This window comes from Centruroides vittatus, unplaced genomic scaffold, assembly GCF_030686945.1.
Source record: "Centruroides vittatus isolate TY-2023 unplaced genomic scaffold, ASM3068694v2 scaffold_490, whole genome shotgun sequence".
NCBI lineage: Eukaryota > Metazoa > Arthropoda > Arachnida > Scorpiones > Buthidae > Centruroides > Centruroides vittatus.
Window position 1 is genome coordinate 401,976 of NW_027122711.1, and position 24,838 is coordinate 426,813.

The window sequence follows — 24,838 nt, forward strand, 5'->3', positions numbered from 1 at the left end:
CTTTGTTTAATTCCTTGCTTAAACGCTCGATATTGCTTATTGAAGCCAAAGTCTAAAAAGTATCCATCACAATTAAGCATATTTTTAAATATTTTCCACTGTTTTCTCTGCTGGTACCAACGTATTTTCAATCAATGTTAATATTTTAAAACTTTATAAAAATCGTTTGTTATTTTTAAAACGTTTTCAAAGCAGCAAACATTTAAAATAGGACAGAAAACAGCTTTAGAATGTTTATGAAACTTTACGTATAATCTAGAGTAAAGATCTTATAACAAATACAAAACTTTTTCGATCGGTTTAACCATCCGATCATGAAGAAAGAAATAACTTATAAATCTTCAACCACTATCGAAGAATCTCTTACAAAGGAAGCACGTACTTACTAAGAACACGAATTTCTCTGTCGCAGAATCCTCTTAAAGAGAATACGCAATTCTTTCCAGTGGAAAGGAGAAAGTGAAACTATTAATCCCGTGTCTTTAAAGTAAAGGTGGCTACATCAAAATTGTATGTCTCTGAAGGGACAGCCTTTTGTAATTCTTTGACATTACTGAGGGGGATGGCAGCCGGGTCAGTGGAAGAATGTTTTCCTTTTTAGTGCCATTTTATGACTAGTCGTTGGTTTAAAAGTATTTGCCGTATATACGCTGTTATAAACAAAGTAGAGTGCACGATGTATGAAAAGAATACATCGAATGATACTCGTTCGTGCTGAAGATGCGATTTATAACTCATCAATCCTCTATAAAAACGAGAAGAAAATTGCATTTTTTACTCGAGAAATTATATAATTTAATATATAATCTCTTATTATTTTTTTTTCCTTTTATAAAGTTTATATATAGGCCTATATATATATATATAGGGGAATATGTTTCTGAATGCGTGTCGATTTTCGCGTGCTTAATAGGATGGTGGGATCCGATGTGTTAAAGAATCTCTTGGCTTCTCCTCTTCGCCATCACTGTCACGTGATGGTCGTACCACGTGATTAGCCTCCACTCCGTTCCATTGCAGCATCAGAGAAAGCATTACACTGCCAGAGGCAACGGGTATCGAGGTGTTTCGCACTTGACGAGGGTAATGCCGGCGTAACTATTAACATCAAAACGTCATCATGCTATCCCAATTGTGGAACAACAACAACAATTGTTAAAAGTTAAGCAAATAATAAAGATGATGGTGTTTAATTTATCAGGAGTACGGTGTTTTTCGATTGTGTTTCAATGGATCCTGCTCTGGATATATGCGGACTTTTTCCTCTCCAGCTGCTTAGCATCTTATGGTAAGTAACTCTAACATTGTTTTTATGATATAAATCCAACGTTCCTTCAAGAATTTTTTATTCTTTAGATCAAAAAACTATCGATATGCACGCGTGACCATTTTAAAAAGTTGACAAAAATGCAAAAAAAACACACACACACATACAATGGAAAAAAATATCGAGATATATATATATATATTTTGTAGCATCTAACACATTTTTTAAAATTTTTTACATGATAAATAGCAAAAGAGGAGACGTATAACTTGTGTAAAGACGTAAAGAAGTTTCTTGAAAGGCAGTTGGATCTCACCCAAACTTTAGAGAATATTTCTGATCTAGAATCAATCACAATCTATAGCAAAGACATTTAAGTATTGGCTAACTCGAAGATGTATTACTCAGAGATAAAATACACTTTTGCAATTCGCTAAATTGCTTTAGGAGATTGTTACAATTTGTACCCTTTAAGAAATAAAATTCAAAGAAAAGAAAATATATATAAAATAAATAAATAAATTCAGTAGAGAAAAAGAGTTATTAGCAATTTATCCTCTTAAATTCTATAATCTTTCCAGTTCTGTTTCTAGCACGAATGTAAAGAAAATAATTATAAAATATTCCACTTTCTTCCTTTTTCTTACACGTTTATACGTTAGATATTTATATAATTATTAAAAAGGAATGATCTTACAGTCACGTGTACGAGATGTTTCTGTAGCAAATGCGAGGCGTTACAAGAGACAATTTAATCTGTATCTCGTTCTATGCACTAATGGACAACAATCATCACGGACCACCTTCTGAGCCTCATCGACTGGTGTATTCAGTCCACAGAAATGTCATCGTTTGGCGCCGTCTGCCATCTCCTTGACAACGCATCCTTGCTACATTATTTGCTGCCTTTCTTTCTATGTGGAAAAAGAAACAGAGCATTGACTCTTCTTTGTTCCCCCTCTTCATTACCTACTCGTACAAGACGTATAAAGAATCGTCCTCTTAGCCATTTTTAAAATTTAAAACTAGATAATTAAGGATATAATTAAGTGGTTTTTTAGAAAAAAAAAATAAAATAAAGAGACTAAGAAACAGTTTCCTTTTATTATTATTATTATTATATAAAATTTGATAAGCAGAAGTGATGAATTTTTCAATTCTTTTTGCTGATTATTAGATTTTCTAGCGTGAATATTTTGTTTCTTACATCTTTAACCTTTCGAGATACAGATCAGTTGGGATGAAGGCACGATCAGTATTAATTATATCACGTCATTTTCCAGTTTAATCGAAAATTTTTAGGGCGAATTGCTGTGTAAAGTATACCAGAGCTTGTGTATAACTCTCATTAAATTCTTTTTTTTTGTGTGTGTGTGTGTATGTGCTATACGTAAGGTCGAAGAACAGTAAATATGGTGTTACATTTTTCCTTCAAAAGAACAGGTGGAGTACAGTTGTTTAAAAAGACATTTGGCTTGGTAACGTCCATCCATCATAATTCAGTAGGCTTTTATCACTCCAATGTTCAGCATTCGTGACATTGTCCAATACTTTGATATGGAGTTTGTAAATGCGATTTGTTGTAAAGTAAAACTTTACAAAAAAAATACTATAAGCAATTATACATTATTTATCTTCTCGTTTATTAATTTTAATTCATATATATATATTTTTTAAAATCATTATTTATTTTTCAAAATCGAAAAGATTTCTGTGTACGTTCTTCTTGTTCATGTCATGATATTTGTTCAATATCTTGGACAAATATCACGGATAAGAATGAATTCTACTTTGTATATTCAAAGAAATGCAATTTCTCATCTTCTTTTATAGAAAAAAAAATGTAAAAAAGATCTCTGATTTTTGTACGAAATAAAATTACTTCCATCGATTATTGGAAGAGCTAATAAAGTACACAACAATATTTTTGTTTTCTTACATCTATGTAAGGATAATATTGAAGTGTACATAAATATAGTTTTTCTTACATCTTAAAAATTACATATAAAACGAGCTTTGAACCAGTTTCGCATGAATATAATATGAAAGCAAATCTCTATGTTCTCTCGTTGGAATATATAAATTTTAAAATACATTTTTCTCTTCGAAAATGGTCAAAATCAGTCATTCTTAAAGATCATATTTACTTATAAAATATACTTTATTATTATTATTATTTATAACATCGTAAAAATTTGAAATTTTAATTATCTTTTTGGCTGAAATTTTAAAATTTGATACACAAATATAAGCTTATAATTGTATAAAGTAATTATTTCGTCTCGTTTATCTCGTGTAATTCCTCTTTTAAATTGTTTCTCCATTAGATAATTCCTACAGCTTTGTTAAACGAATTAAATAAGAACATTTAAAAATAAATAAATAATAATAATATTTTTTTATTTTACTAATTTGTTAAGCTTTTCTGCTCTGTATCACTTTATTAATGATGTAGAAGAAGAGAAAAACGTTAAAAACAAGTTCATATGCGTGTCTTTTTTATCTGGTTTCTAGTAAATTTTGATTTAACTAATTGCAATATATTTTTTAAAACAGATTTTTCTATAGAACTAATAACATTTTTATAGAGAAAAATAAATTTCTTATGGTATTTCCTCTTACACTTTTCATAATAAAAATATTCCCAAAATATCAATAAGGTTCAAACTTGAATTTTTTGCCTATTTTTTTTTTTGCATCAATCTTTCTTCCTTTTACTCTATTTTCTTTATATTTTTTTTCATTTTGTATCTAATATCCAAGTTTTTCTCTTGTGGAATATTTTAAGTATATAGAATCACAATTTCTTTTTATTTATCTCATCTTCTGGAAAAGTTTCAATTACTCTAGAGATTTTTGCTCCAGGATATGATTATAATAAAATATATTCTATTAATTTGAAATATTATAAAGATATATACGAATAAATTAATAATGTTTATAAAGCATAAAATTTATATATTTTTTTAAATAATTATTATTGGAAATAGAATTCGTTTTAGATTTATGAATAAACAACAATATATATTTACTTGTTTATTCATTTATTCAGAGGATAAAGCAGCTTTATTAAGTTAATTTACATGTAATTTGAGGTTACTTTAAATAAGAAATGTATCGTAGTCGTTTAGATATAGGATTATAGGATTTTTAAGGCATTTTTTCCCTTTACTTTAAGGCTTTAAGGCTATTGTACAGACTTTTATAAAGATTAATTTTATTCTATATGAGTTTATTTATAAAATTATAGCATTTTCATATATACCTTTTCAGATATAATCGAGTCTTGAGCATTACTGGAGTGTTTATAATATTAAATGTTTATCAAAAGTTAAAGTATTCTTTGTATATACTGTATACATATTCAAACACAATATTCTATACATTTAATGTACTAAAGGGACATAAATTAACAAATATCTATACTTCAATTGTAAAGTTTATTTAAGAATATAGAATAAATTTACTATTTATCATTCAGTTTTAACAAGTTTTGCTACATGTGTAAGCAAAGTTAATTAGGAGAAACATACTAAGAGATCGTTAATTAAAACTTGAACTTGTATCCAAACGATAGATAGGCAATTACTAAGGGAATAATGAAAAGTTGCTTAATTAAAGTCATTCCCACATCACTACAACTAAGATATTTTTCTTATAAAATACACACACATACATACATACATATATACTTCTATATATATATACTTTTAGATGAAGTTTATATTGACAGTTCTTTCTCAAATATCAAGAAAAATACATCTTAAAAAAAAAAAAAAATAAAATAAAATTCTTTCTCTCTTCTCCCTTGATACTTTTATATTGCAACAGGTCTTAGGATCTTGCTATCCTCAGGCTGAAGGATTAGCTGGAAAGAGACAGGATATAAAAAAGAATAATTTGTCCCGTCATGTTTGGAAACCAAACACGACGGTCCCATAGTTCACAGAATCGATAACATGCCAGGATGGAGAACAGAGATGGTGTCACACAAACAGCACCCTGCTTAGTTTTCCTTTGACGCTCTACTCTCAGATACTCTTGGACTATACGCCTGATAAATTAAGAGATCAATATATTCAGTAAAATTGCCGCTTGAACTAGTTTATCCCATCTAATTCTTTTTTTTTTTAAAAAAATAACTCTTCTTTTCTTCTATTAAATATTGATTCTGTAAGTGAAAGTAGGTTAAAATTATTTGTTTTAGCAATTTTGCTAGATTTATCAATTCTTCTTTAAATTGAATGCTTAATTGCGCTTAGAGTTACATTTTTCTTTTAAGATATATTTCTGTCGACGAATAAATATTTAAATTTTTGACGTTAAAAGTAAGGATTTCTTTAAATGGAGACGTGATATTTAGTCCTTTACATTAAAAATGTAAAACGGAAAATAATTGTTTAGGAATTTTCTTTTTTTACTCGAATAAAGTAAAGATGATGCTAAATATAGCTAACAACACAACTGTTTATTATTTTTAGTAATTTTTTTTTTTTAATGCATAAAAATTACTCTTAGAATATTTTCATTAAAATGAATATCGTATAGAAAGAGTGCAGACGAAAATTAATATTCACATAAAGATATTAGTATCGATCTGAGCAAAGAGGGAGTGTCTAAATGACTTTTTTTTTAATAATAGAATAAAGGGAAAAATCTATTAAATTCTCTGACTATTGATCAATTTTGATATTATAGTTTAACTTACTATTTATAAATGTTACGTTTATTCAGTAATATCGATGAATATATTAAGTATAACCTTTCTCTCTTATTTTATTAAATACTTTTTTATTGAATTTTGTAGCAATTTTTATCTAGTTATTTAATATGTAATTTCGTACTGGGATCAGAAAGATTAAGTAGAATGAAATAATACATAAATAAGTATAAAAAATGATATAATAATTGATGATGGAGACGGAGAAATCTATAGATGATACGTGAAAATAAATATTTTTCTCTAAGTGACGTGTGACTGGGCATTAAATAAGTGGAATTTATCTTGTAAAACTGCCATACTGTTAAAAGGGTTATTGCTTTACGTGGCATAAAATAAATGGAGTGGAGTGACGAACGAATTGATGCATTGAATAATGTGAAAAAGATATATAAAAGTCACTTACTTATTACTTAGATGTATAAAGTCTCTCTCTCTCTCTCTTACTTGTAAAGAATAATCAAGTTTATAAGCAGAATAGAAAGGAGGTTAGAAACTTGGAATGGATTCGGCCGTTCAGTTTACTAATTTTAATGTACTTTAGTTATTGTTTGTTAAGATGAGCGTGATGATAGAGAAGAGAGATTAGTTGCAGAATGAACATCAATCTGATAAAGAAAGTATCTGTGCTGTCAGAGAATGAAAAGGTTTCGGATGTACGCACGACTGAAGGCAAGTTGCTGACAATGGGAGGATTAAGCTGTAGCTTTCGATGCTACTGAAATCACTAATCGACCAACTCTGTCAACATCTGCTCTAACCGTCCGTATCAGAAGACGTGTCGATACTTCCTCCGATAGCTTAAGATGCAAGTTCTTGTATAAATAAACACTTAAACCAAATGATTATGTAGAAATTTAATGCAAAAGTAAAGTTTTCTCGTATTTATCTAGATAAATATTTATTATTTCTAATTTAATAACGAAGATTTTACTTTCATTTCATGAACGTTTTCATTTGTTTTAATATCGGACGGGACTCTTTACAAAATAATATTTATTCGAAAGATTTTATTTTAGTATATTTTAATTTTAATTACTTCTTTAATCTTGTTACGCAGTTTAACTGTTTATAAGATAATCTTTGTTATTTTTATTATTTTAAAATGTTTGCAAGTAGACGATAAGTTAATTTATAATTGTGTAATGCAGTTTAGAATCATTTTAGAAAAATGAAGACAAATATAAAATCATAACAATAATTTAAATTAAATTTTAAGTAGACTTATCTTTTGATAATCATAATAATAATAATAAAATAATTTAAAGTAAGATTCTATTTACTCTAAATTTAAGTATAAAATCTATTACTTTTCTAATCTTAAGATTCACTAATTTAATGAAATATTTGTTTTTAGTTCCTATTTTTCAATGCCGTTGATTAAATAAAGTCTCGAAAACGAAATTCATTAGTTGTTAATTTGGTTTTCACTCGTTTTTCCTTATTAAAACTAAAGTTTATTCTTTAAAATTTTAATATCGCAACGTTAAGACAACAAAGAATATTCAAAACAGCATTAAAGTCCAAGGAAATATTAGAAATAGAAGACAAGAATCTTGTGTATGTAGCTAAGAATGGAAACAAGAACGATTTTTATTATCGGGCAATATTGTGTCCTATAACACTTCGATATGATTGATAGACTCCGAGAGGTATTGCACACCATTTGGGCCACATGCCGTGCAAGGTGATACAACTTGCCTCACTCTACACTGTTATTACTGCCACAAACGTTGCTCAGATTTGTCATCCGGCCAGCCAAAGAGCGGCGGTCAGTTGCTCCTGCACCTGTCAATGTGTCTTTCCTGTCTGACTCACGAGCCAAGAGGTAAAGCAACATTAAAGGCGCTACTATAATTGGTTAACTACGGTTCCTATTTAGAATTGAATGGAAAGCTTTAATGTAGTTTTAGAAAAATTAAGTTTTTTTTTATGTTCGATGAATGGTATTGTGTGGCACAACAGGTGTTGGAGGGTAATCAATCGCTAAAAAGATTGTTGAATGCTAGTTTAAAGATTGCATGGGTATTTGATAACAGAAAGGGACTCGCTTACTATTGACTAAAGTAACATTTTCGATTGGGATTTCTTTTTCCAAGAAAGAAAAACTGTGTTAGATAATATCTTTTGATATTTCTTGATAGAGAGTATATTCCATTTTCTCCTATTTTTATTAGTTTTGATAATATTGTATTGACAATAACACAATATCGAAGGAAGGAAAAATAAATATTGAATGGAATGAGCGATGTTTATGCTTTTCTATCCTCAATAACAATAATAAAAAATATATATTTATTACATTTACACAACTACGAAATATAATAATATTATTTTTATATTAATCATGTTTACAGACTATTTTAAATTGGTTTATATTAAAAGAATTTACTATAGAAATAATTAAATTAAAGGTAAATATACATTCTTAATAAATAGTTAATTTTATTAAGTAAGGAACTTCGTCACATATACTTGATGAAGTCATAAAATAATTTTGTTTTTTGGGGGTTATTTTTTGAACATAATGGCTACTTTTCCATTTCTGGAAACATGCCAATATTCAATCCATTCTTTTCTAAAAAAATAACTGTCTTTCCTCCCTTACAATTGTCAATTTCTTTTTTTCTTCCTTTTCTCATAACTTTTTTTCACTATTCTCTTTCTGGAAAAAGTTATCAATTTAAAACTTTCGTCTTATCTGCTACACTTGATCATTTCGAAATGGTTTTTGCACCTTTCTAGAAATTCAATACGGCCATGTTAATGTAAGCATGATGAATTTCTCATCAAGGACTAAAAAGTATTTTTTTTTAAATAATTTGGCACAATGATCATAGAATAGGAAACCTTCCCAACTTTTCTTATTGCTTGTTAAAACTTTAAGAGTTTCGACGAGAATGAAATTTTAGAATTAAACAAATAATAAGAATACTTACAAATTTTAATGCTAATTTATTTAATAAAGAAAAGAAGAAGAAGAAAAAAAAAACACAACTCATTTGATTAAAATAAAGCCATTTTTATAAAGGTATCAGATGAAAGAATAAATTACTCCTTCATCTGATTCTTGTATAATAACAAAAGAAAATTCTGAATAATATCCTTGCATGTAATAATAATAATAATATACGCATGAAAAGCATTGGTTGGTATTCAATTTCACTTATTCTTTTTCGATTTTTCTTTATTAATATATATATATAACTATTTACTTTGATGTGGCTATAACGTTATTTTTTTCTTTTACAGTTTGCTTTGCTTTATGATAATATTTTGTTCCATAAAATACAGTACAAATCCTACCTATATTATTAAAAAAATTCTCTTTTTTTTGTCATAACATTCTTTCTGACATTAAAATTTTTTTTATTGCTCTTTATGTTTACTTTCACTTTTGAAAATTTTCACTATTGAAAAAGTTTCATTTTGAAAGATGTTTCATTTTTTTCTCTTCCTTTTCTCTTCTCTTTATAAACATTTTTTAACATTCCACAGATTTTAGAAAAATTCTTAAAAATTTAAATCTTGTAAGTCTTGTTTATTTATCTTAATTTGTCACAATGATTTATGGATTATTATTATTATTTTTTTAATTATTTAAATTTTTACAAATTTCATCTCTCCCTTCTTTAAAAATTTTCTTTTATAAACTTTATTCATATTATTTTATATCTTATTAATGCTTTAATAAAGTAATTTGATATTTAATGTGAACATTTTTAATTTAAATGTTAATAAAATGAATAAAATGTAAACAAAATTATGTTTTGTAATTTCATTTTTATATTAAAAAAAACACACACAAAAAAAATTAACTGCTTATTTAATAAAATTCTAAGTAAATTTTTATTTTTAAAATGTTTCTGCATTAGTGTTTAAGTCTTTTTTTTTTTGAATATTCAGTTCATCAGTAACAATCAAAACACATAAACAAAAATTGAATACCAATTTTTCAAAGAACCACTGTTATAAAAGATAGAATTTTCTTTATCCAAAAAGTTAATTAAAGTATAAAAAGGCATGATAATAGTTAAAGCAAAGATAAAATTATCTCCATACAAACAATGAATGTTAAGAATAAACTTCAATCTTTAAATGCCATTATCGTCTTAGTTATAGAAGTATCCAGTAAAGAAAATGCTTCACATCACTTCAGGCTATTAGCCAAAGTGTCCTTCTGCTGATTAACTATATCTGGAGCCCACACAATCTATTCTAATGATTAAGGAACCACAAAATGGCTGCCTATACCTCAAGACTTTATAATCAACACCATTAGATAGATTACCCGCTTTATAAAGGAATTTTTGAATTTATACATTACTGGAAAGATATTGAATGAATCAGAAAAGTATGGCCTTATACATTAGCTAATTTGAACAAGGTCCATTATTGTAAAGATTGATTTTTATGTTGCATTTTTTTTTTTTTCCTTTCTCTGTCGTGTTCCTTTTATTCTTCGGAGAGGCTTTCTACATAATTAGACAGAGTTGTCAGTTAATGCCCTTATTTAATTCTATCCTTAATTAAATTGTAACTAAAATTTTTAAGCATTTTTAAGTTATCATGCAAATTTTTTAATCTAAAATTAATTATTTTTCAATTATAATTTTATTTTATTTGAAAATACAATATTAATTTTGAAATATTTTAATATATTAATAAAACTTTTTAAAATTACATGTTTCATGTTAGAAAATTAGCATTTCTGACTAATCAACTGTATAAACATTACTATTAATTATTAATTAATATTACATAAATAAAAAATTATGGGTTATTCTATGGGAAAGATTTTAACTCATTAACATTTTTAATTTATCTATTTATTCAATTGCCGTTTATTCACTTCTTTGTCTAACTTGAAAACTATTTAGTGAATAAAAAATATTTCAAATTAAATTTTACTGATTGCATCACATTAACTTATTCAGGATATTTAAATTTTCTATTTTTCTCCCCCTCTTCTTCCCTTTTTTTTTCTCCTTTTGATCAAATACCATTATGCAAATATTAACCATCAAACATGAAATTTCTGAACAAATTTAATTTAATTCTTTATTTTACCTTTTTTTTTATTATTATTATATTCACAGCATCTATATAACTCTCAATGCATTTATTTACTTGTGTTAATATGTTTCTATACACATTATATATATTTACAAACTTTTTATTGTGATAATTATTGAAATAAAATTGCAATTACTACATGTTATTTTAGAATTAATAATTTAATTAATTAAAATATTTTATTATAATTTTTGCACATAATTAAAAAAAAGTTTCTTTTATTTTTTATTTAAAAAACCCAATTTACTAAATATATTTGTGTTTTTAAGCTATAAAATGCTTATATACACATTATTACTGATTAAATAAGATAATATATTTTTTATAAATGTATAATGTTGGGTTTGTTTGCTTTATAAATTAGAACAATTCATTTGATATGCCCATATGAAATTCGCCATCACTATGTACAGTGAATATACACATATTAATGTGCATAGATTCACTATATATTTATTAATATGATAATAAATTATTATATATCTTTATAATATACTTCATCTTTAAAAAAATACATTACATTATTATTATTATATTTAATTTTTTATATATTGTATATCTTTCATGTGCATTTAGTTAAAAGAATATTTAAAAAATGATGTATATTTTAACATATACAAAACATTATATAATAAGTTTGTTTTCAACCAGGAAGGTTGGTCCTCTTTTCCTTTGTTAATAAATAAATTTTATTAAAAAAATCAAATAAGTACAGGAAATATATTTGAATATTTGAATTATACACATGTATATACAACAACTGAGAAGTGAGACTTCACTCCTCATCCACAGAGTTAGTGACTAGTGATTACATCCACAGTACAGGGATGAAAGTAGATTTGCACGTTATAAATCAGGTCCCCTTGATATCGATTCTACTTACACTACTGATATGTATAGATATTTATATATAATAGATAGCTAGATAGATATGTTAGCTTTTGTTTTAACAATTTAACATTATAAAGCAGTAAATGTAATTCTAAAGTCATAATAAAACTATTTATAATAATTATATTTCTTATTTTTTATGAATAAAAATAACTCAAAATGAAATTTTAATAACAAAACTATTTTATATTAAAGTATTACTTTTATATATAATATTAATTTTTTTAAAAAATGGTATAGAAATGGAAGAGTAAGTAGATATAGTCGTATATATATTTTATTAGTTTTCGGCCGACTGATTAAATATAAGAAATTCCGAATGGCCGTGATACAAAGAGTGTGAGAGAAAGAATGTATCTACAATTCACCAATTCCTGAATGAAGCCAATTCGATAGAATTTACAGTCGGATGGCATGAAACTCCATAATCTTTTACGACTGCTACCATCCGATTAGAATAATAACCAGAAAGTTTATGAGACGACAGTTGAGAATCGACGTAGTTTCAAGTGGAGTGAAATACTTTTTTACGACTTTGGTGTAAAAAGTACGATTGATTTTAGGTATTGAACGTGATCCAAAGGATCAAAGAAACACCGAATAATTGAACCATAGATGGGAATGTATGTTAATACCTTATTCGACCTTCTCTTCCTTCTATAATTTTTTTTTCTTTTGTATTTTTATTTTATATTATTCAAATATTTCCCGAATTAAACGTTTCGAACTTTCCAAGTTTTTAAGTTTATAGATTCGTTTCTTTTTCTTCTTCTTCTTCTTCTTCTTTTCTTTGCTACTTCGTTGGGTTATAAACTTTTGTATGTGGTGCAGAAAGTATTTTAATAAAAATTAATTATTAAGGGTATTAATTGCTTTTACCGTGTTAGAAATTATTAAGATTTCCATTCTAATTTTCATAGGAATTATTTTGTGAAAAAATGAATTAAAATTTTAGGAGAAAATTCAGTAGGATTTAATTATTATGACGATTTTACTCTATTATATATAACAGAGGAAAAATATGGCAATCGATCAAAAAATGACCCCCCCCCTAAGATTTTTACATTTTTGAACTTAGGAGGAGAAATGCAAAAAAATTCGGTGGTAATTTCTGTATGTATGGTTGTTAGTGCGTATGGGGGGATTAGGATTTTTTGCTCACCCTCTTTGAAGATTAATAACTCCTGTGATTTTTGTCGAAAATTTCTGAAATTTTTCAGGAAGGTTTGTTTACGAGTGGGATTGATGCTGTTAAATTTTGACGGTTAAAGGTTAAGAGGGTGGGGAGATAGATAATGGAGTCGTGCGTATCTCCAGTAGGGTCGGACTTGGTATCGATTATACTCGGTATTAGCATTTACAATTTTTTATAAAGCTCATCCTTACTTTGAAAATTAAGTTATTTGCCATTTTATAATATTTAAAAAATATATAAAGTTTTTTTAATAAAATATGATAAGAGATGGCGCCACCAAAATTTTAATTGTTGCCGGGAAAGTTGAGCAACTCGTTGCTGTTTTATTTTTATTGTAATTTCTCATCTTTTCATTTGTTTTTGATTTAAAGTAACTGAAGATGTCATAACATCATCTTGATTCTGATATCATCATCATCATCATCATCATCATCTTGAGTGATTTTGATGATATCATAACTAAACAACTCAAGATGATGTTATGATACCATCTTGAGTTATTGAGTTATAATATCATCATCAGAAATATATTTAATGTTATTCTAACAAAACGTTTATAAAAATTAATTAAATACAATTTAAAATGTTGATTCTCTTTTCTTGCTGCTAAATAAACTTTCGCAGATTATTTTTATCAAAAATATTTTAAAATAATTTTTAAAAATTAGACTATTTATTTTATTAAAAATATTCTGTTTTGAAATTATTATTTAATTTTAAAAAAATATTAAAAAGGCCTATTTTAAATATAATATTTAATTAGAGAGCATGTGATTATATATTATATAAATAGAAAATAGAAATATATTGGCTCATTGTAAATAATATCCAGGCGTAAAATAAAAAGAAATTCTTTTAAAATAATAAACTCATTCGATTATATTTCCAGGCTGATTGATAAAGAATTTTAAATAGATTTACATAAGCTTACACAGAGGTTTATTTTTAAATTTGATTCGATAAGTTAATGAGATTTTTATTTGTAAAGCGGAAAAAATATTCGGATAAGAAGGAAATTTGGAAAGATATATTTGGAAGTGATGCAAAAAAACGGACGAAACAGTTCAAATGGTCATAATAGAGATTTCATTTCTATAGATCTTCAACTGGATAGTAAGGAGTTCTTTCTAGCGGAAATCTTATCGCCTTTCTAACATTTCTCCAGTCCACTTTCATGCTAGATTCGGATGTCCGTAACTTACTGTCGACTGGACATTTCCTTCTAGAGCTGACCGTCTGCCAAATAGCAATTCCTGCTTCAAATAGCTTCTATGGAACTTTCCTGATGGTCTTGATGTCTCTATTAACAATCGTTGTTTCTCCTCTTCGTTAAATCTTTCAGATAATTCTCATATCTCTTTCTTTATTTACTAATTTATAAGATGAATAAATTTCAACTTTTTAAATGTATATACTTTAAAATTGCTTTTAATATTTCAATTAGAAAAATAATTAAAATTATATATATATATATACACGTGTATAAGACACATACAAACACACATATATGTGCAGAGTTATACCAATTCATTAAATCTGTTAATTACTTTTAAATTTTGTGCAATTAAATTTAATTCTTTCTTTTATAAATAAAATTAATAAGTTTATTTAACAGAAAATAACATTTCAAAATTTTATTTACATTAAATTAATTAAATTGCAAATAACCTTTACATTAAATCACGATAAAATGAATGTTAAATATTTTTTATGAAAGACCAATTATTATTTAAATAAAAATATGTAATTATTCCCTTTTTAAATTTATTGCAGTATATTGAATGAAAGAATTATTATTATTATTATTATTATATATAAGAATAGCTATATATAGAGAGGTTTTTAGTACAGATTTTTATACTTGAGATTATTTTAAAATAATGTTTTAATTAATAAGTATAATTATATTTAATTTTTTTTTTAAAAATCACGTGAATTCCGGTCCATACCGGAAGTTGTATATAGTTAAACTGGACCTCCGACCCTAAGTTTTTCATTTCCGGTCTCGATTTTATAATATAACTCGAGATTAAGGACGGACGGACAGACAAACGATAGTAAGAATCTATAGGTCTGTAATTTGAAAATTGTAGCCCAATAAATATATTTTCTACACTACTATAATGTAATATAATAAATTTAGTATTTATTATACTGAAGATGTAGTAAAAAGAGATTTATTCCGGAGATATTATAGACGATATAATGAATTTACTGCATCAGTTGCGATTGCAGCAATTTCCTACATCCACTAAACTATTTATTTTAGTCGCTGTTTCTAGAAAAATTTCTTAAGAAATGCATTAAGATACGGTCACCTTTTGAGTCTTGTTTTCCATTTAGGAAATGAAATAAAACTAGAAGAAGGAATAAAAAAAAAAGTAAAAATGAACAGATGAAAGACGAAGAACACTTTTATCAAAAAGTCATCATTAAAAACAGATAAATGCAAATATTTGGACTGTTTTTGAAGTAAACCGATGTTTGACTGAGCGATTATTGTCCATCAAGTGAATGGAAAATAACTTTATGAGATTCGAGTTTTCTCCAATAAAACTTTAAAAGAAGGGGGGAAAAAGAATCTCTATACGGTTAACGTGTTTGGATTACAAATCGTTAGATTGAATAGTAATAATAATAACGATTAGAAAAATATTTTAAAAATATATAATCAAAATTCTTTACTAAAAAAAAAATACAAAAGCTTTGGCTTTTATTTGTAGTAAAATTAGCTCCGTCGTTTCGTCCTGGACCAAAGTAAATTGCGATTTTTAGAAAGGGCTTAAGTCTACCCACGAGAGGTTAAAAAATAAAAAATAAAAAAAATTTCGAAGTGGAAATCTAGAAAAATTAAAAATAAAGAAAAAGAAATGCAGTAATGTAGTGTTACAGTGTGTCCAATCTTAGAGAGACAGCTTCTCTTTGCTAGACAAATCCTCCCATAGGCATCAAAGCACACTTCATTCTGATAGTTGGTTGTCTGCTTGGACGAAGATAAAATGATATCAGCTTCACTTTTTTCTTATTCTTTTTTTATTTTTATTCTTCTTCCCTCCCCTCCTTTTTACCAATTGTAATTTTTCGCTTTATTCGCTAAAGGTATTCTACCTAATTTTGTAGTTCACCCCCCGGCTATCGATAGAATATATAGTTAAGAATGTAATTACGTCCTAGTATGAATTGGATAGTATTGGTGACTTTATGAAAATCTTCTCCCTTCGGTTGTTTTTATGTGAAGATTGATTGCTCTGTCTTATTCAGTTGTCTTTTTTTATATACTTCTGCAATTTTTCTCGTCGTAGAAATTATATTTTCTATTTTATTTTATTTTTTACTTTAAGACCTACTTTTGACTATTATAAAATTACTATTGTGTAATGAAATAATCAAACTTGCAAACGATATTATTATTAATTTAAATAAAATAATTTTATACTAAAATAATAAATTTTAATATTAAAATCTCTTTTAAAAATTACTTAATATAATTTTTCTAAATTGTTCTCTTTAATTATATATATATATTTTTTTTAAACAATTTTTTTAAATAGCAAAAATATTTTTAATTATCTTGTAAATTGGAAATAAGGAAATTATTATTTTTTTTTTTTTAAATAAAAAGAATATTTCTAATTTTAAACTTCTTTACTCGTTTATTTTTAAATGAAAATCGTTAATATTTTCCTTTAAAAAACTAGAATTTTTCATTTAAAAAAAATTATCGAGAAATTCTATTCGTCGGAATTATTATTAAAATTATTTTTGATATATATTTAAGTTTGCTTTAATAATAATAATAATTAAAAACTTAATTCTGTTTAACTGTTTATTATAATTACATAAATCATAATATAATATCTTGTATAAAAATAAAGTATATAAAGACTTAAATCTGTAGGCACTCCAATATTTCTGGATGTAATGAATGTGTACAAAAGTTAAACAATAGATTTATCTTGTTATAAGGACATTTTCATTCTTATAAAATTAGAAAAATGCCTTTAAGACAGGGGAAATTTTAGCTTCCTGGAACACATATGTAACAATGTATAAAACAAATAGTAAAAATTAATGTAAACTAGTAGAAGGAGTCATTATAACAGCTCGATTTGTCAACAGAGAACGTACTGTACGTACGAATGTCCTAATTTGGTGTACAAAAAAGTGGTTGAGAAATGTTAGAAAATCGAGATTGTCTGTACTTTGAAATTTCTCAAATAGAAGATAAAGCACAGATTTTGGAATCTTTGTATTTCGTCCATTCCACGTCACAAGGAACTGTGTGTTCCCTGTGACGTGGAAAGGACGTCACTGAGTTCACAAATTTCAGTCGAGTTTTTATATGCTTCCTCCTACCTAAACATGTAAAATTATTTCCATCCCGTCTGTTTTCTACTGATATTTTATTATTTTAATACTTTATATAGAAGTTATAAAAATATCAAGACAGAAATTTATTTTAAAATTCTTAAAATAGAAAGAAAAAGAAGTTTTTTAAAGTTATTGTAATTCGTCCTTTTCTCATCAAAATAATACAAGATAATACACAGCGGAATCGAACTCTTCTATGCTTAAAAATATAAAAATTGTTTAAGCATATGTTTTGTCCTGTTTATACGAGTTATTATTTTTAAATTTTATAACATAAATAAACAAAATAATTATAGAAAAAATAACATTAATACGTGAATTATTTTCATGAAATCTCATTATTGTATCATCGAAATGTAACAATAATTTATGCACATAGCAAAGGAATGTTTTAATATCATTAGCATATATTAAATTGTTTGTACTCATTATATAGTTATGAAAATTAATATATAAATTGTATAGTAATGATTAGAATGAAACTATTTGAAATCAATATACAATGTACAGTACAAATATTTAAACTTATATACATAAATAAATATATACATATATATATACGCTATATGTAATTACTTTTGCATATAGAATATTAATGGAATAATGTTAATAAATGTAAACAAATCTTAAAATTTATAATAAAATAAGTGCAGGTAGTAAAATAAATATAATTAAGGATTAGAATTTATGTGGAATATTAATTAACGTAGGACTACTTATAAATTTTATATATATATATATATATTTTTAGTTGAAATCAAATGAAAAAAAAATAAGTAAAAGAAGGCTTATTCAAAACCAAAATCTCGAAAAGAATATTAATAAAGAGTTCCAATCTAAGTATGTGATAAGGGAAACAAATTGAAAGAGTTGTAATTTATTTCTAGAATTTGTTGGAGGAACGAATAATTCGAAAACAGAAATCTACGAAAATTCAAAAGTGCAAAAATCTATCCGAGTTTTCTATTTAAAGTTTTTTTTTTTTCTTTTCGAAATTTACGTTAGAAAATAAACATTTTTCGAAGAATTCCATTATATAGGCCTAATATACTATAGATATAGAATGTTTTTTTATGCCAATTTTAGCAAAATATAAATAAATTAACATCAAAATTTATTTATTTATTGTTATTTTTAGCATAATTTTTCTAAATAAGTCGAATAAGACAAGGTTAAACAAGAAAGTATTTATGAATACAAACAATCGAAAAATTGATTAAATTTACGGCTATTTTAACAGTTATAATTTTTAAATACAAATGGAAAAGGCGGAGTTATCTCTTTTAATTGCTACTTATAGGCATTATTGTATACTACATCAATACTAGGCCTGTATGGTTTATGTTTAATCACTATTCATCATTAGTTTTCTACGTTAAAAAATTATATCGATATTTATCTTGAATATTGTATACGCTCAAATATTCATATTTATCAATTATTCCATATTAAAAAAAGTCAGATATGGATAGACTAAAATGGTGTTAACCCATTGTAAAGACTTATTCAAGTATAAACCGTATAAAAAGTGTCCAAAATGCTGCAGTTACTATTGCTCCTATTTCTGAAATCTTTAATTAATTAGTAAATTGCCTAACAAATGTATGATTTAATAAATATATTTTTTAAATCACGGTTTTTATGAATTTTGTATAAGAAAAACAAAACGTGATTAACTAACGTTTGGGCCATTCCAAATACAAATAAAGTATTCATAAATTTTTGCGCCTGGTTATAATTTTAGTTATTTAACTGATAATTTTAAATATATAAAAAAAAGTTAAATGTTAAATTATATTATTCATTAACAAGTCAGTATATTTTTTATCCTGTGTACAGATTTTCTACTTAACGAGTAACAAATATTATTATTGCCTCTAGCATTTTTGTATTAAAATTAATAAAACATTTTCAGTTTTTTTACGTAAGTTGATATATATATATATATATATTTAACATCTACAAATACACGTCTATTATCGTTATAAGATACAAATTTAATGTAAAAAAACGTAAACTTTATCTACTTTTTCCTAGACATATTCTATTACGGTTCCATATATAAGTTTTATTATACGGTATATCCAAGTTATAAGTATATACGTTATGTTTATATCATACAACACACGGAAATATACATAAATGTGTATATATATATAACACGGACCTGTATATGAAGCTTACATATTGCTTAATGTCAGTGCAGAGCTGTATTTTACCGAAACGACAATACCTAAAGCAATAAATTGTCGCCATAATTCTCATGCGCTATTTAACTGACCCAGGTTGCTCGTTCGAGTAGATCCAAGTAAGAAAATAGCATTGTTCAGAATACTTTAAATACGGCAATCAACCACATTATATGTTCTGAATATCATCTCAATGTTCATACAACCGTGAGATTTATAGTCCAGTTGTTTGCTAAAGTATTTCATGGGGTTTTACTGTATCGAATAAAGTTATATTAATTTGATTACTCAGCTTTATCCCCTCGAAACTTTTAGAATAATCACCATTTTAACTAGAAATTTTCTAAGAGTGATATATTAGCAATAATTTTATACACTTATACACTAAAATAGCTTAAAATTTACGCATTTTTGTCTTTAATTTATAATTAAAGTAAACTTATATATATATATATATATATATATTTATAAATGATTTATTAAACTTTTGTAAAAACTTTTATATAATGAAATCATTTTACATTGGAGTTTTAGTAAATTTATAGTCATTTAGAATGAATTTAATTAACGGCTTGGTAATTATATCTGGATATACATCATTATGAATGTTGTGCTGCAAATACCTGAGTGTGTACTAGTTGCAGTGCATAAATCAACGTGTAACAAGTGTTTGTCAGCGTTAGAGATACTCATTTTAGCTTGTTTCGATATCGTAGAACAAAGGATAGCTTTATAATTGAGGTAGTTGTGATATCTCAATTTACAGACTAATTACTTCTCATAGTTTAGTTATAATGTCGAATAAACAGGGAAGGAACATTAAATTAGCCTGTTCTTTCCATGTGAATTACTCGAATCGTGTTTCTTTCTTCCTCTTATTTCCTAAAAAAATTTATGAAATATATACAAAAAGTCATTCTTAGACATCATCATCCATGTAAAATTATTCATAATAAATAAATATTTTAAATATTTTCGTTAAGTAACTTTGTCTTATCCTAGAAATTATCAAAGATTCTAAATTATTCTGCAACGTTTTAGATAATCAGCAATTGTCTTTCGGCTATATAAATCTTGATTAAACATTGATCCTAACATGCTACAACATAAATATTATAAAATTTATTATGGCTCTTACAAACAATGTAATATTGATCATAAATGTTTAGATAATCCGGAATTATCTTCGAAACATTATAAATTATTAAACACTGTTTCTGTGCAATATACAATAGTATTTAATTATGTTATATCGATTGCACTTAATTAGATAATATAAAAGAAATTTCTTATATAACTTACTCCAATTCAAGTAGAAAATATTTCAAAATTTTCAATTTTCTTCTATAGAATTACCTAAATTGAAACGTTATTTATTTAATTAACATTTAGTTTTATAATTAGATAAATAATTTTTATGATATTCGTGATTATATAAAATTAATTTAAAATATTTCTCTGAAATATCAATCTTAAAAGTTTTAACTGCGATTGATTAGAGTTTCCTTAACAATGATTAGTTGAAGAATTAGAAGGTTTTCATTGAGATATGCTAAAATCTAATTTATTTTCCTTTTAAACCAATTATCATTAAGATAATACTACGGCAATTTGGCTTTAAATAATGTGTTACAATACTGCAACTTGTTTTTATGCGCTGGATGCAGATTAGTTAAATGTACCCAAAATAAATGTAAAATAGTTTAATTTTATTTAATAATAATGAATTTCATGCTGTGAAATTATTCATTTCTCCGTACGAAATCATGTTTTTTGAAAATTTTGCGTTTTGTTCCATTAACATTAACGTGAACATGAGAATAATCCATTTGTTCTACACTTGTTATAATATATATTAATTTTTAATAGAATTTAGAATTAATAGAATAGAATTAATTTTTAATTGTTAAAAAATATATCATATTATAACAAAATGAAAGCAAATGGGTTATTTGCATGTACAGAAAATAGATTTCATATTCTGAATTTAATAATTTTACAGCATGAAATCCATTATTATTATTAAACATTATTATCTTATGCGTATTTTAGACAATAATGTAAATGTAAAAGAAAATTTTACTATATTTCATCTTTGAAACATGGATTTTTGCAGAAAATTTTTAATGGCTTGGAGACAAAAAATTACATCAATAAATTTTTATTTAATTATTTAATTTTAGGGGGTTTCTCCCATAAGTAGATTATAGAATACAGTGTTGCATCAAATCTTCCCATTGTCGAAGATGTAATACTACGTATATTAATCAATTTTACAATTATAATTTGTGGAATTTTGGCCCCCGTTTGCACCTCTTCGAGAGCGCCCGTGCCCTAAAATATTGAAGATGGTTTTCTCATATTTTAAAAATATTTTACAATTGTATCAATTTACAACCGTATAGATATTAAATAGTGTTTGTATACAGTCAATGTTTATACAGTACATCTTAGTTTTAGTTTATAAAGCTAATCTTCACGTAGAATGTTTAAAGAAAAAGGAATTTTTATATCTCTTTTAAAATGTTTACATAATTAAAAATATTAAATACTGTATACGAAAATAATAAATTAAAATCCAATAAAGCAGTATATAATCAGCGATACTATACTTTTATTTATTTTCCAAATTTGTTAGCCATTTAGTGATTTTTAGTTTTAGTGACCTTTCGTTCGATTTTGTTATTTCCTTCGAACAAAATCGAAGTTAAGAAAGAGAAAAAGAAAATTAAAGCAATGAATGAACGAGAAAGAGAACAGCAATAAAAGTAGATGGTGGCTCACAAATAAGACTAGAGACGACAGCCATAAGAATAGTTGAGTTAGAATGGTGAAAATTTGATTAAAGATACCATACTTTGGTGTTACTGATAAAACAGAACAACAAATTTACTATTTTTCACTTTTATTCGTGTAGATATATACGAAATTCCGAAGGATTTAAATACATATTTATTTAAATATTTATCAATCAATACATTATAATAATACTGTATATTCAATTCAAAATTATTCCAAAAAAGGAGGTTAAAAATGTAATTCCTTTTTCTTTTTTTTTTAGAGAAAAATTTTACTGTAATTATTGTAGACTTATTGTTTATTTATGCGTGATTTAAAATGCATTTAAATACAAAAAGTTTTGCTCTAGATTTACTACAATAAACATCTAAATGGAATTATCTCGACTTACATAAATACCGCTTACGGCAATTATTTAAATATGTGAATAATTAAGTAAAATACATGTAAAATAATTACTTTTTACCATATTTAAACATATATAAACAGGTCTTTGTTATATTTTTTGAAGATTTACAAATTTACAAATGTATTTTACATCATTAGTCTTTTATCGCTAACATCTTTTAGTTAGGCTATGTTTAGTTTTCTTAATAATACTGCTTATGAAAATTACGAAAAAAATATATATAAATCGATTTTTTAATTTACATAAAATTGGGTAAATGCTAATAAAACAATTTAAATTGTTAATCTCAACTGGTATAAAACATATTTTATTAAGATTGAATTTAATACTTTTTTTTTGTTGAAATAAACTGAGACAGACAGACAGACACACTTACCTAGCAACAGAAAATATTATACGAGCGAACTTTTATATTATTTTATATTCTTAAAAATTATTTTATTAAATTAACCGAAAAACTTTCGACGAGATGATTACTTGATATAATTATTCTTCCTCGTGTGATTATCCTATCTCTTGGTACATTATTATATTCTTTTCATAAAAATGAAACTTCAATTTATAAGCTTTTATTTTATTTTTATTCTGTTTTGCTACTAACGTAATAAGCGAAAACAATATAATTACTATTTAAAGAAGCATAAATATTATAATTGAAAATTGAAATGAAACCAAGTTAGAAAAGGGGGGAAATGCAATTTATCAGCGAAAAGACATGTAAATTGAATCATTTTTATTATTTTCGAGAAAAGTTACAGCATTATGAGGAATGGTAGTCATTTAACATTAATGTCTTCAGCAGTTGTGCTCTTTCTTCAAAACGTGAGAATCGTGCATTTAAGCGGAATAGATATCCATTGAAAAGAGAAGGAATTTAAAAGTGTTGCAAATGATTCTCACAAACGACTGCTCGTTTTAAAATTCAGTACTTTTTTTTTTCTTCCTTATCCTTCGACTTCTCTTTGCGGTGCTTAATTATCTTGTCGTAACAGCGACTGAACGTTTCCCTTCATTAAGAACTATTTCTCATATAATTGACGATCTATTTTCTATTTTCTCTAAATACTTATTTTTCTAATATTTGTTTAAACTTCATAAGAAATTAATGTTTTCCATTAAAGTTAGAAAATTTAATTTAAAATATTTTAAATATTTTATAAACTTACAAAATAAAACTATCAGCTTAATTCTTTTTAATTTCATGTCTCTCTCTATCTCTCTTTTTCTCTGATAAATTTTAAAAATTCGATTTTCTTTTTACTTTATTTTATTTTTTTGCCTTTATTATGCATTCTAATCATTTGATATAAATGAGATTAGGAGTTTGAAAGTAAAGAATAATTATCGCGATTGAAGTTGATTTAATAAATTTAAATAAAACAAATAAAAGAAGCTACGATATTATAATAATATAATATATAAATTTACTAAATAATCTGTTAACTTTAAATTTATTTTATTCCTTAAAATTCGTTTCGTTGATATGAAAAAAATTACAGCAACGAGTTGCGTAACTTTCCCGGCAAGTGTTAAAAACTGTGTGTGGCGCTATCTGTTATGAGATTTTTAAAAGTTTTAATATTATTAATTATTATAAAATGGCAAAAAGCTTAATTTTGAGATGAGTTTTATGAAAAATTGTAAATGCTAATAACGAATAAAATCTTTATTAAGTTCGTCCCCATTTGAGATATGACACACGACCTCTTCTATCTCCCCACTCTCTTGACCTGTAATCACCAAAATTTAACACCATCAATTCCACTAATACATAAACCTCTCTGCAAAGTTTCAGAAATTTTTGACAACAGGTACTGAAGTTATTAAGCTTCAAAGTTGGTAAACAAAATCATGCCCCCCCACACACACACTAAAAAAACTCCTAATTTTTTTGCACTCGTCGACATTTCAAGGTTCCGAG

At 25.6% G+C, this 24,838-nt stretch overlaps 1 protein-coding gene across 2 annotated transcripts in view; it reads left to right on the top strand.

Annotated features, from left to right (window-relative positions):
- The first annotated feature begins 1,021 nt into the window (after positions 1–1,021).
- Positions 1,022–24,838, top strand: part of LOC136989380 (neurotrimin-like) — a 42,454-nt gene continuing 18,637 nt past the window's right edge. For both annotated transcript variants that reach the window (XR_010882910.1, XM_067287501.1), the window contains exon 1: positions 1,022–1,288. Coding sequence is in view for 1 of the 2 variants with exons in the window: in XM_067287501.1 (XP_067143602.1) it covers positions 1,180–1,288 (109 nt within the window). In the remaining variant the exon portion in view is untranslated. The remainder of the gene's footprint in view (positions 1,289–24,838) is intronic.